The following is a 14,454-nucleotide window of genomic DNA, read 5'->3' as shown; positions in this document are numbered from 1 at the left end:
CAGAGATACTGCGGGGTCGGTTCCAGACCACCGCAATGAAGCAAGTATAGCAATCAAGAGAACCACATGAATTTTTTGGTTTCCCAGTGCATGTAAGTTATGTTTACTCCATACTGTAGTCTATTAAGTGTACAGCAGCATTATGTCTAAAAAACAATGTACACACCTTAATTAAAAAATAATTTATTGGGACTTCTCTGGTGGCGCAGTGGTTAAGAATGCACCTGCCAATGCAGAGGACACAGGTTTGATCCCTGGTCGGGGAAGATCCCGCATGCCACAGAACAACTAAGCCCGTGCTCCACAACTACTGAGCCTGCACTCTAGAGCCTTCGAGCCACAACTACTGAGCCCACGCACCGCAACTACTGAAGCTGCACGCTCTAGGGCCCGTGTGCTGCAACTACTGAGCCCACATGCTGCAACTACTGAAGCCTGTGCGCCTAGAGCCCTCAACAAGAGAAGCCACCACAGCAAGAAGCCTGTGCACCACAACGAAGAGTAGTCCCTACTTGCCACAACTAGAGAAAGCCCACGTGCACCAATGAAGGCCCAACGCAGCCAAAAATAAATAAATAAATAATAATTTATTGCATTGGGAGTGGCCAAGATGGCAGACTAGGAAGACCCTGAGCTCACCTCCTCCCATGGGCACACCAAAATTACAACTATTTACAGAGCAGCTATCAATGAGAATGACCTGAAGACTAGCAGACAAAATCTTCCACAACTAAAGATATAAAGAAGGAATCACAATGAGATGGGTAGGCAAGGTGCAGACATGGTATAGTCAAGACCGATACCCGCAGGTAGGTGATCCACAAATGGGAGAATAATTACAATTGCAGAAGCCCTTCCCAAGGAGTGAGGGGTCTGAGCCCGACAAGAGGTTCCCCAGCCTGGATGTCCTGCACCAGGAAGATGAACCCCCAGAACATTTGCGTTTTTTTTTAAAATTTATTATTTATTTACTTATTTTATTTATTTTTGGCTGCACCAGGTCTTAGTTGAGGCATGCAGGATCTTCATTGAGGCATGTGGGATTTTTCGTTGTGGCACGTGGGCTTCTCTCTAGTTGTGGTGTGCAGATTTTCTCTTCTCTAGTTGTGGCGTGCAGGCTCTGGGGTGTGTGGGCTCTGTAGTTGTGGCACAGGGGTTCCAGAGCGCATGGGCTCTGTAGTTGGCAGCACGTGGGCTCTCTAGTTGAGGCGCGTGGGCTCGGTGTAGTTGTGGTGCGTGGGCTTAGCTGCAACACTGCATGGGGGATCTTAGTTCCCTGACCAGAGATTGAACCCGGGTCCCCTGCACTGTAAGGTGGATTCGTACTGGACCACCAGGGAAGTCCCAAACATTTGGTTTTGAAGGTCAGTGGAGCTTCCTCTAGGGAGAGCCAGAGTGCTGTGGGAAACAGAGACTGCACACAAAATCTCAAACACTCCAGGACCCAGGGCAGAAGAAGTAATATGAAAGGAGCTACTATGAACTACTTCATGAACTACTTCTATGAACTACTTCATGCCAATGCATTTGAAAACAAAAGAAGAAATGAACAATTACTAAATGGCAGTAACAAAAACTTACTGAAAAAGGAAAAATGAACAGCTTTAAAAACTCACTGAAGACATTAAATTCATGATTAAAAATCTATGCTCAACAGAACAAACACAAATAGTGTTGCCAGGAAAACTATAAGACTAATATACCTCTGATACCAAAGCTGGGCCAGCACAGTAAGGGAAAAGAAAAAGACTAAACTCATTTTTCAATACTGATGCTAAAAATACCAAATATTAGCAAAAAAAAAAAAAATTCAACAATTAATAAAAATTAACCAAATAGTCACGCTTAAATAGGGTTTATCACTGAGTTGTAAGAGTTCTTTTTATATATTTAATATTTTGGATACTAGCCCCTTAACAAATATATGACTTGAAAATATTTTCTTCCATTTTGTGGGGTTTTGTATCATTTCTCTAGTAGTGGACTTTGAAGCACAAATGTTTTTAATTTTAATGAAGTCCAGTTTGTCTATTTCTTCTTTTGCTGCTTGTGCTTTTGTGTCATATCTAAAAATCTCTGGCCAATCCAAGATTATGAAGATTTACTCTTTTGTTTTCTTTCTTCTAAACTAAGAACTTATAGTTTTTGCTCTTAAATTTAAGCCCATGATTAATTTTGAGCTAATTTTTACACATGGTGTGAGGTCAGGGTCCATCATCATTCTTTTACATGTGTATATCCCGTTGTCCCATCACAATCTGTTAAAAAGAGTATTCTTTCCCTACTGAATTGTCTCAGCATTCTGTTGAAAATCAATGGACCATAATTTAAGGTTGTCCACACATTTTTAAGAATAAGACACTGAAATGCTAATTGCAAGCACTGTGTAAATGGGCTTGGCTTCTTTGTAAATGGTGGGCTTCACTCTATGATAAGGAGACACAGACTTGTTTATTCATCTGTGGAGACCCCAAACTCAAAATTTTCTGTTTTTATTCTCTTGACTTTGAGTTTCACCAGAGAGGAATCCTCCAGTGAGGTGTATATGAGGATATAAATCTGGTTGCCAACGTTCTGAAAGCTGAGTTGGAGGAAACGGGATTAGCATCCCATTATTCACTATATACTTGCTTTCTGTTCGAGAATGGCACCCGCCTCCTCACACATTCTTAGGACTTTCAATTGATATTTAGCCTTTCCGGAGAGTAAATCTCCCATCTTTCTGCAAGTCTACAGAGCTGAGATCTGGGGTGAGGATGAGTGGCATGGTTGCTTGCAATTTTTCTCATAAAAATTTATGTATATGCTTAATTAATGTAAAAAACATCGATCAGTACAATTTAATATAGCAATGAATTAGAGGAGAAAAGTCACAACCATCTCAATAGATTAAAAAAAAAATTTAATAAAATTTCACACTGACTTTAAAACTAACAAAAAGTTCCCTTAGCAAACTAGGAAGAGAAAGGAAGGCCTATAACACCATACAGGTTATCCCTTAAAAGCCATCCGGAACAGGATACAGAGGCCCTTGTTACCACTCCTATTCAACACTGCATGGTAGGTATCCTAGCAAATGCAATAACACAGAAACAAGAAGAAAATGATGCCTCATGACAGAAGTGAAAACTCTCTGGAACCCAGAGACGAAGCTATTAAAAGATATGCAATGTTAATTTCCTGGTTGTGATACTGTACTATAGTTAAGCAAGATGTTACCATTGGGGGAAACTGATGAAGGGTATATGAAATCTCTCTGTATTATTTCTTACAACTGCATGTGAATCTACTATTATTTCCAAATAAAAAGTAGGGAAAAAAAAGTTAAGCAAAATCTTTATGAAGAACGTTATATAACTTCTCTCAGAGACATAAAAGACCTAAGTATACAAGTGACACACAAGGTACGTGGTGAAGAGATTCAGTATTAGCAATATACCAATTCTCTCCAAATTAATCCATAAATTCAATGCATTACTAGTCACAAACCCAAACCCATTTTCTGGTCAAATCTGAGCAGCTAAACCTAAACTCATAGTGAAGAGTCAAGGATAGCCTAGACAATTGTGAAGAACAAGGAGGTGAAGGACTCACTCTAGTCAAGGCCTATTATTAAGCTGTGGTATAAGCGAGGTTCTGGCACAGGGAGAGATAAATATACCAAAAGAATAGAAATAAAGCCAGAAACAGATCCTTTATAAGGGAACTTGACATATGAAAGAAGGGAAATTTCCAATCAGTAGGTAAAAAATGGACTATTCAACTAATAATGTTGGGACAACTAACTGTCATACGGAAAACAGGCAAATTAGACCTTTGTGGTAGGAAGGATTTTATAACCATAACATTAATGATTGGTAAGTCTGATTTCAGGACAAGTAAAACTTTCATGAGACCAAAGAAATTCACGAAAGTGAAGAATACAAGCCTCTCTCAGATCAGACCAGAAGTAGAAGGACATACTCAGGAGAATATCCTACATCATATTTTTAAATAGAATACTAAACACTTTCATGGCAACAGGCATGCTGTGGCAAAAGTATAAATATAAGCAGAGGAAAAACATCTACCAACTTCAAGATGGTGGTTATCTTGCCTGGGAGGCAAGAGTAAGTGATAGATGGGAAGGGATTTCTTTAGTGATACACTTGACCCCTGAACAGCATGGGTTTGAACTATGCAGGTCCACTTATACACAGATTTTTTTCAACAGTAGATACTACTGTACTACATGATCCACAGTTGCTTGAATCCATGGATGTAGAACCACATATCTGGAGGAACTGGGTATCTGGAGGGCTGACTCTAATTTATATGCTGGTTTTTGACTGCCCAGAGGGTCAGGGCCCCTAACCCCCATACTGTTCAAGGGTCAACTGCATTTCTAATGTTTTATTTCTTTTAAAAAATAGATTTAAAGTAAAGAGAGCAAAATGTTAATACCTATTACTTCTGGGTGGTAGATACATATGTGCCTGATATTTTCTGTATACTTAAATTTAAGAAATAAAAATAAAAATAAATAAAACACTGGAAGCCAGGAGGTAGGTAGCATAAGTGAGCTGAAGTTTCATAATTCATATTGTGAAAGTCAACAGGCACTGCCTATCATTAATCAATCAAGAAACAGTAGTGTAAGCATACTGCTAATATCTAGTTATGAAGGTAACCTTCAACAGATCTAAAATCAGAAACAATCCAGGTGGGAAAAAGTAGGAATGCTGTTTTTCATTTTAACTGTCTTCCCATTTGAAATATTACATGTGTGTATTACTTTAAAAAATATATATATATATATTTTTAAAAAGGGACAAACTCAGAAACCCAAATTGGAGACTATTAAAAAGCAGTTTCTGATCTCCAGAAATTTCTAAAAATCTTATTTCAGTTAAAAAAGGAATACTATATAAACCACTGTATACTTTGTTGAGTTTACCTACAGGAAACCAAATATAATAACCCCTTGACTAGCAAAAACAATTTACCCTGAAACGATGTTGTAGTTGAGAGCAGGATGGTCTTTTGAGACAGGAGGAACAAGAGGTTCTGGTTGCCACTCTTCAATCAATTCTTCCTTTTCCTACAGGAGAAAAGCAGTTAAAATACAGTGCAGTGCTAATTACTGGACAGCAACTCTAGCGGTATCTAAGCTGTTTGTTGTAATGGAACCATCATAATGAACACACTGCTAATAAACACAGACGTCCAGCTGCTGTGCCTGGAAATGACACAGAATCACTATTGAGTTTTGTGCTCTTAACCCCTCACCTCTTTCCTTATCTCAGGCTAAAGGCTCTTTTTCCATGAAGCTTTGTGGCTGACTGGAAATTTCTTAAAAACTGTATTTCTATGTTCAGGATTTTTCACTGTGGGAAGTAGGAAGTAGGAAGTATAACTGCTACTGATGATAAAACAAAAAGTCTATAACACAAAGGTGAGAGGCATGACTGCAGGTAAGGGAGCTCAGCCTCTACTGCAAGATATGACAGACAGCCATGCCTTAAGTTCTTACAGGCATGACTGTCACAGGAAGGGATCAACTAGACTACAAAGCACTGTTTCTACAAGCCATTGGCAAGGATTCAGAAGTAACTGAAATATACCAAAAGACTCTCTTATAATAATTATTGTAATAGGATTTAGTTGTTTGGAAATTTCTCATAAAAAACCACTTTATTCTTTTTACCTGTTATTTCATGCATTCCAAGTATTTTGACTATTTTGAGTTTCTTATCCTTTCTTGAACTAGAAAACAATGTAATTTTGAAAATGTAGTCTGGATGTACAGGATGAGATGAGGCACCTGATGAACATGACAGCCACAGCAATTCTTGCCTTACATAGGCCCACTCTCAATACTTCTATTTTCACACTCCTGTTAAATGCTTCTGTGCACTTTTCTCCTAATAGGCAATTCTAGGGCATGGCTAGGAGCATATTCACCTGATGCTCAGGCACTCAAAAATGCTGGCTGAATAAATCAGCCAATAAATTCCTCATCTATTTCTGCCAATGACTGCACAGAACAGCAGCCTGAACAAGCCTGAAGTATGTATCATGCATACTGTCCACTTGCTACCACAGAGACAGATTTGAGAATCAACTCAAGACTGCCTGGTATTCAAGAGTCTCTGCAGGGGACTTCCTTGGCGGTGCCGTGGTTAAGAATCCGCTTGCCAATGCAGGGGATATGGGTTCAAGCCCTGGTCCGGGAAGATTCCACATGCTGCAGAGCAACTAAGCCCGTGCACCACAACTACTGAGGCTGTACCCTATAGCGCGTGAGCCACAGCTACTGAGCCTGCCTGCCACAACTACTGAAGCCCGCACACCTAGAGCCCGTGCTCCGCAACAACGGAAGCCACCATAATGAGAAGCCTGCGCACCTCAACGAAGAGTAGCCCCCGCTCGCTGCAACTAGAGCAAGCCCACGCGTAGCAACGAAGACCCAACGCAGCCAAAAATAAAATAAATAAATTAATTAATAATAAAAAAAAGAGACTCTGCAGACCTATAAAACTGAGAAGGGCATTTCTTCTTTGCTGCCATAAGTTAAGCTTTAGAAACACTCATATCGTTTTTTTTTCTTCCACAGCTTTTAGGATAAGATGTCAGTGATTACTGAATCTTGCTCCAGGTAAGTTCTGCTTTTAGAGGGTTATCCTAAAATTATGTTTCAGTATCCTTCTTTTAAAATGCATATTTGTGTGGACTGACTTGTTTAAACTTAAACTAAGAATATTAGGAATGATCAACCCCTTAAAAAGCTGGGCTAGAAATCTATTCCATGGCCTCACGGTCATTCACGTGGAGTTCCTGAATACCAAGGGAAAAGAGCAGCGACAGGACTTCTGGCCCGGAGAGCCCGATCTTGCTGCGACACCATCAGAGGTGTGTTCTATGGCGCACTCGCCTCACACGGTATTCATAAAACACAGGCGGGGCTGCGGATCTACGGTCAAGTTTAGGGCAGTTCTCCAAACAGCAGTTCAGATAGCCACTGTCATATTAAAGGTTACAAGAAATCATGCAATGAGACACCTCTTTAGTCTTCTTTACCCAGGTTTCCAAAACTTATTTGCCCTAAGAACCATCTGCTGCATATCCCTTGTCCCCTAGGGGGGATACTGCCTGACCATCTCATGACAAATATGAATGATCAGGACAGCAGGGGCAGCCAGTGAAACCAGGGAAACAACTGCCACATTGCTGTAATTCCATTCCACTTGCACTTCCTTCTGTGAATGCTCCAGAAGAGAGCAGTGCTCCATCATTGTGCCGCACTCAATGCTGCCTTGTGAACCAAAGTTTCAGGCATTTTTGTGGGAAAAGATCTCTCACCGTCTCTGTATCCCTAAGTAGTATTCTGGCACACTGCTACAGAGGCTGGATAAGGAAACAATCCAAGCTACAGAAACCACACTGCAGTCAAAACTGCTCTTCCTCTCACACCTGGGGCACAGTTACTAAGCGTTCCTACCTGCGTGAGAAGGTAGGGGATTCCACAAACCCCTTGGTCCCTCATACTAACAGACTCGAAGTGGGCAGGACTGCAATTCCTCGCGACACTTCTGCTTCCTAAGGTTTGCCTAGCTTGGGCTGGAGCTGGGTCCCTTACCATACAGAACACATCAAAATTTGATTTGGGGTGGGAAGGTGGAGAGCAGTGGGATGGGGAGGATTCTTTCTAACTCTGAATTTCCTTTATAAAGATTACAGGGAAAACTTTCATTCAGGCTTCAGAAATAGTGGTGCTTTTCCCGAGCAACTCATGTAATCTTTCTTGTATACGGACATCTGAAATGCAGCATGCATCCATGCTTCCCGTCCAGCATCTAGTACGTTCCCAGGCTGCTGTTTACTCCTAGCAAAGTATAAAGGCCTGTAACATGGTACTCCTTTGTGTATTCACTTTATCCCTGGCTTCCCCGTATTTTGCTTACCCTGATTTCCTTACATTCCAGAAAATATTTTAACATTTATAGTTGAGCCACCACAAGTCCTTTTTCAAAAGATGTAGCAACTATAATCATACACCAAATAATAAAATAGAGATTTAACTTCTTACCTTGACTGTAAGATCAGATCGTTCTTGTAACTTGTAAGTTTTAGAGAAAAGAAGTCTGATTATCCAGAGTATTAAAATTCCTTCCAAAATAAGATGATAAGCAGGAGCCTAGGAGTCAGTCAAAAACAGAAGCAAAACAAGAAGTGAAATAAACATTTCCAAAACCTGCACATAAAATTTAATTCACTTGCATATACTGCTCCCATGACCTTTAACCTATTTATTACTTCTTAAAATTTACTTTCAAAGCGCACTTCATTTCTACTCATTCCTTTTCCCATTTCTAACAGAAGGCAATTTCTCCTACATGAAAAATCTCTAAAACTGCAGCGTTAGGAATAAAAACATCTTTAGGAATAAAATTAATTTTTAAAATTAAACCTGACACAGAATTCCAATAGTCAAACAATATCAACTATCAGATCCTTCAGGTAATTTATATTTTTACTGGTGGGAAATGACTGTAACAAACATTTCACAGCTTCACAAGCCTTCTACAACCCCCACATACCATGGATAAATTGAGAATTATTTGGACACCAGTTTCCATAATTCTCAAAGACTTTTGCACAACTTACTATATTTCCTGTATCCCCAATAGGCCTCTTTAAATTCTCCTTGGAACGTGGCAGAGAAAAAAAGACTTTATAAGTGCTTAAAGAAATAGCAGGTCTCTTTTCTACCACAGTTCCCCAAAAGTATGTAGTGTGTTCCATGTCAACATCCACAAAGGTACCTTAATGAAATTATCCACATCAGGTCTTCTTTTCAACTGAACATTTCCAGGATAAAAGCCAGGCTGACTTCTATGTCTTACACAACTAGATACAGTAAGTGCATATAAAAGATTCCAGGTATCAACTAAACCTCCATAAGTCAGTTATCGGGTGCTACATTCCAATAGGTTGTCATTGAAAAGTCATTTAAAAGAGGTATTTATGCAAGAGGGAAGAGATATGTACATGTACAGCTGATTCACTTTGTTATAAAGCAGAAACTAACACACCATTGTAAAGCAATTATACTCCAATAAAGATGTTAAAAAAAAGAGGTATTTAGAAACGTAAATACAAATTATTTTCAAACATTAGACAAAAAAAAAGCAATGATGATTCACAATAGTTAAAAAAGTTCAGAAGCGGGGACCAGGGAAACTGCTGACTATTTCATAAATAAACTTTCAGGTCATTGGACAAATAACTTTAAAACTACATACATGTTACATATGTATGGGTACACAGCAAGACTCCTCAAATTCTGCATACACTGTGCACAGAAATTAGAAGCAAAACCAGAAATCTAACACTATTTTTAAAATTTGCTGATCCCTCCTGACTATAATTCATTTAAGAATGAGGACTCGACTAAAAAAATCCTTTTGGTTTTATCAATAATTGGATTATAGTTGACAAACATAAGTCCAAGTCACTAAACATTCCACTCCACAAAGAAATCCTAAGAAGAGTTGAAATGTCTACTGAATTAATAAAAATCACAAATGTGGCTTCTTTTCTTCCCTAGGAAATGTTACATCAAGGAGACCTTCTCTCAAGTCTCACTCATGGTCAATACCAGGGTATGAGAAGTTACATAGTCAAAGGGCAGTCTTCAAAAAGGCAGCAACAACATATAGTAGAAATTATTCATTTCTAAGAAAGAAATCTTAGATTTTAGTGGTTCTTCTTAGTCACTATAATCTACCTAAGACTGGACATCACCTAAGCTCTATTTGCTCTCCTGTTTTTTTTCAAAAAGTCCTGATGGGTTTTGCAATAATACATCTTGCATCATCACCCTTACCAGTAAACGCTATATTAAGTTTTAAGAAAATTATCAAAAGAAAACAGATTCACTTTAAGTGAATGTAAGCTCTGTAAGCACAGGAACTTCTACCTGTTCCCTCATTGCACTATTCCTAGCATCTAGATCTCTGCTGTCCAATACTGTAGTCACTAGCATCATTCAACTATTTCAATACACATCTAAATTAAATTAAATGAAAAATTCAGCCCCTCAGTTGCACTAGCCACGTTTCAAGTGCTTAACAGACACATGTGGTTAGTGGGCTACTGTACTGAACAGCTCAGAGAACACGCAGAAAGTTCCATTGCACACTGCATGGAAACTCACTAAATGTCAAATGAATGAACATTCTGGCCTTTCAAAAAAGCTCCTAACTGGTCTTTCTTTAAATTTTTACTAAAATAATTTTATCTTTACAAGACAGAAAATGGGACGTAGGCGGGAAGAATGACAAACTATTTCACATACCTAAATCATTCGGCTTCCTTTCTAACCCCACGTTCCAACAAAAACAAAGTCCAACTTATTACAATTCTTTCCCCTATTCCCTGGTCCACAGTTCCGAGAACCTGTCTTCCCTGGGACCTCTCCAGACTGAGATTTTCCACTCTACTTTCATCACTCCGTTTTACCATCAGTCCCAACTCTTGTTTTTGACTAGCCTCTCTCCTGTATCCGGGCAGGACCTGGAGAGGGCTCCGCGCTCGCAGCAGCGCAATACGAGACCCCCGGCTCCGGCTCCCGCCCGTGCCTCCCTACATTCCGCCACTGGGAAATGGGTGCGCCTATGAGCCTTTCCAGCGAGGGACGCCGGGGGTCCGGGCGTAACCGGGCCAGGCCTGCCCAGGCCTCAGACCAAAAATCCACACAAAACGTCCCACCTCCCCAGGGCTGGGTGTGGTCGTGGACCCCTGGGGCCGCCAAGCTCACCTCGTAGAGCGCCTGGACCATCTCCACCAGCACCCACTGCTCCGCCACCGTCGCCATAGTTAGCCGCCAGGGTCCCCTTCCGGAAGGCGGGCCGCGCACGTCAGATATTGCGCGGCGCGGTCCAGTGACGTCTACACGCCCGGAAGGCGGGGCTGCCGTGAGTTGGGCCCCGCCTTCTCGCGCCTGCGTACTGGGTGGCCGGTGGCTGCGCTGGCTGAGGAAGGTTTCGGGGTGGAAGGTCAACTTGAGGTCTCGCTTGGGTGCGGGGAGGGGTGGGAAGCGGCAGGCTGGTCCCCGCAGCAGGTGTTCACAACGTGGCCCTTATGTGCCAGACCCCGTGCTAGGCTCTCAGGATGGAGAGATTTTAATGAATGGTCCTCGCGCTTGTTAGGCAGTTTGGTGCAGGGAGTTATTAATGCAATCGCAAACATATTCTTTACTTTTAAATTACATAAGTAATGCAGGAATGCATTATCGTAAAAAAAAATAGACAACTCTTATATAGCACTTACTGTGTATAAAGCCTAGCCTAAGGATTTGCAGGTGTTAAGCCATATAGGAGTTTGGTGTGGAACCTTCAAGAGCCTCTGTATCCCAACGTGGTGTGCACACACACTTCGGTTGGAATTCTTCAATATAACCGGGAGCATAGGGACAATATTGTTCTACAATTGCTTTTCTTCCATTCTTTTTTTGGCTATAAATCTTGTGTTTTTAATCAACGAAGAAGCCTATTTATTGGAATAATTTGTTATGTGTATTTCTCTTTCCGTTTTATTTAAACATTTTCCTATTGGTGAACACTTAGGTTTTTTCTACTTTTTCACCTGTTACAAACAATGCTACAGTAAACATTGATGTGCCCTATTGTCTTTCTGTGCGTGTTGGGGTATATCTGACAAGTTTCCTCGAAGTCGAATTTTACTCAATATGCACGCTAATGTCGATAAATACTGCCATACTGCTCTCCAGAATGGCTCAACCAATTTTAAATGTTTGAAAGTGTATTCACACTCTATCTCATGACGGATATTATCAATCTTTTAAAATTTTTGACCAATTTAATGGAGATAAAATGTCTCCACTGAATTTTACTTTCCATGCTGCTGGTTATTCATGGTTATTCTTATATGTTTATTGGCATTTGTAGTCCGTTTGTGAATCATCAATTCATATTCTTTGCCCAGTTTTCTATTAGTTATTTTTCACTTTCTAATGGATGTATGGAAGTTCTTTATGCATTCTGAATATCTTATATTTTCCTATTTCATATGTGACAATTATTTTTGCCCAATTTCTGTCTAGTTGTTTACATTGTCTTTTGTCATACCTATATTTTAATTTTTATGTAATGTGTCAGTCTGTTCCTTTATTGCCTGTGGGTTTGTATCTTGCTTAGAAAGACCATCTTCACCACACTTAGGTTTTCCTCCCATGCTTCAGTTTGTTGTTCATAGTTAGCTCTTTAATTATTCTGGAAATTATATTTTTGTATGATGAGAGGTATGGGCCTTTATTTTTTCCTAAAGGAATAACCATTTTTCTCAGTGCCATTTATCTGAGTAATCCTGATTTTCCCAAATTCTGTGAAATGGCACCAGCACTATGCACTGCACATGAAGTTGCCACTATGTACCCGATGATGTTGGTGCCCTGGGATCCAGTACCACGCTTGCGCACGCTGCCTCGCCCAGGTGCATTCACTCCCAACAGCCAGCTCCTGCAATTTTCAGAGGCCTACCTTCAGGCTGCCAGAACCCATGTTTCCTACTCTCATGGAGAACTGGAAGGATCTGAGAACATGTTTTCTCAGGCAGCCCTTTACTGGGTGGGTGACTGATGGTTGCTGGGGTGTAAAATATTGGAGCTTCCTGGCCGCACAGAGCAAGACAATTCGAAGGGGTGAACCTCACCATCTCCTCTAGATTGAGTCAAGGGTACTGTGTGCAAATTCTTTGACACACCCATCAAGAGGTAGAGTCTATGTTCTCTTTGCTTGAATCTGGGTGTACCTTGTGACAACTTCTACAGTAGATTGCTGCTGCCATGTGGAGAGATCATGTGGGTACCTCATACACAGGAAAAGAGATGGCGAAGTGACCCCACCTGCTCCAGCCCCCTGCTGTTTGAGTCTTACCAGTCCAGGTGCCAGACATGTAAGGGAAGTTGCCTTCAAGATGCCCCTGGCTCTAATCACCCTCTGGTTCAACCACCTGAGAGACTTTGAGTGAAAAATGTCTAGCTAAGCTCAGACAACCCCAAAATTTGTGAGCAAAACAAATGATTGTTATTGTCCTAAGCCACTGCTTTGGGATTGGTTGCTATGTAGAAGTTATCTGCTACAATAGATCACTGGAATGGGTACCCTGTGGAACCTTGCAGGCTTTTGCACTCTTGCATGGTCCCTGTATTATTTTCCTAAGGTTGCCATAACAAATTATCAGAAACTGGGTGGCTTGAAACAACAAAAATTTATTCTCTCACAGTTCTGGAGGCCAGAAGTCCAAAATCAAGTTGTCGACAGGGCTGCACTCCCTCCAAAGACTCTGGGGAATAATCCTTCCTTGTCTCTTCCAGCTTCTGGTGGCTCCTGGCATTCTTTCGCTTGTGACTGCACAACTACAATCTCTGCCTCTGTATTCACATGATCTTCTCTGTCCTATATGTGTCTCTTTACACACACTTGTCATTGGATTTAGGACCCATCCTGATAATCCAGGCTGATGTCATCTCAAGAGCCTTAATTTAATTATATCTGCAAAGAAACTTTTTCCAAATAAGACCATATTCACAGGTTCCAGAGATTATGACATGGACATGTACTTTGGGGGCCCACCATTCATCTCAGCTACAGTCCAATCTCTGGCCCACAATTCACATCTGTCCCACATGCAAAATACATTTGCTCCGTTCCAACATTTCCACAAGTTTCAACCCTCATCTAAATCAGTTCAAAAAGTCCAAAATCTCATCATCTAAGTCATCTAAATCAGATATGAATGAATCTCTAGGTATAACCCATCCAACGGCAAAATTCTCCATCTATTGACCTGTAAAGCCAGAAGGTCACATACAAAATACAAGGGTGGGACAGGAATAGGATAGACATTTCCATTCCAAAAGGGAGAAAATGCAAGGAATAAAGGAGTCTTCAGTCCCAAGAAAGTTAGCAATCCAGCAGGGCCAGTTTCATTTTGTTTCAAGACCTGAGAATAATTCTCTGTGTTATGAAGCTACATCATCTGGGCACACAGCTCCATAGGCCTCTGCACCTATGGTAGATTGGTAGGTCTCTGCTCCTACACCTCCAGCTTCTACCTCTTGAGTCCATGGCTCTGCCCTTATAGTCATTCTTCATTTTTCTTGAAGGGGAGCATAGGCTTATAGCTAAGAAGCTTTAACAGCCCTGTAGAACTCTGGAAATTCAACAGAATTCTGGAAATTCAACAGCACTCTTTCACTTTGTCCTGTCTCTGTCCCTTCAGGCCAAGCTGACCGTGTTTCTGCTGATACAACATTCTCAGAAACCTTGTCGGTCTCCCATGTATGTCATGAGACTGTGTCATAAACAGAGAGTCCTCCAGAGATCTTTTCTGAATAACCCCGTCTCTACTTCTGGCTCTGCTGAGATGATTGAGTGGATCCATGAGTCA

General features: G+C 40.8%; 1 protein-coding gene across 1 annotated transcript in view; it reads right to left on the bottom strand.

The window, feature by feature from the left end:
• LOC130708340 (serine palmitoyltransferase 1-like) overlaps window positions 1-10,884 on the bottom strand; it is a 179,389-nt gene extending 168,505 nt beyond the window's left edge. The window contains exons 1-3 of the mRNA XM_057547888.1: window positions 10,802-10,884; window positions 8,069-8,176; window positions 4,986-5,080 (exon numbers count right to left, since the gene is read on the bottom strand). Of these exons, the coding sequence (XP_057403871.1) occupies window positions 4,986-5,080; window positions 8,069-8,176; window positions 10,802-10,858 (260 nt within the window). The 5' untranslated portion in view covers window positions 10,859-10,884. The remainder of the gene's footprint in view (window positions 1-4,985; window positions 5,081-8,068; window positions 8,177-10,801) is intronic.
• Between the last annotated feature and the right edge of the window lie 3,570 nt (window positions 10,885-14,454).

Source organism: Balaenoptera acutorostrata, chromosome 6 (genome assembly GCF_949987535.1).
Source record: "Balaenoptera acutorostrata chromosome 6, mBalAcu1.1, whole genome shotgun sequence".
NCBI lineage: Eukaryota > Metazoa > Chordata > Mammalia > Artiodactyla > Balaenopteridae > Balaenoptera > Balaenoptera acutorostrata.
Note: the sequence above shows the minus strand (reverse complement) of the source record. Positions and strands in the feature narration are given on the sequence as shown.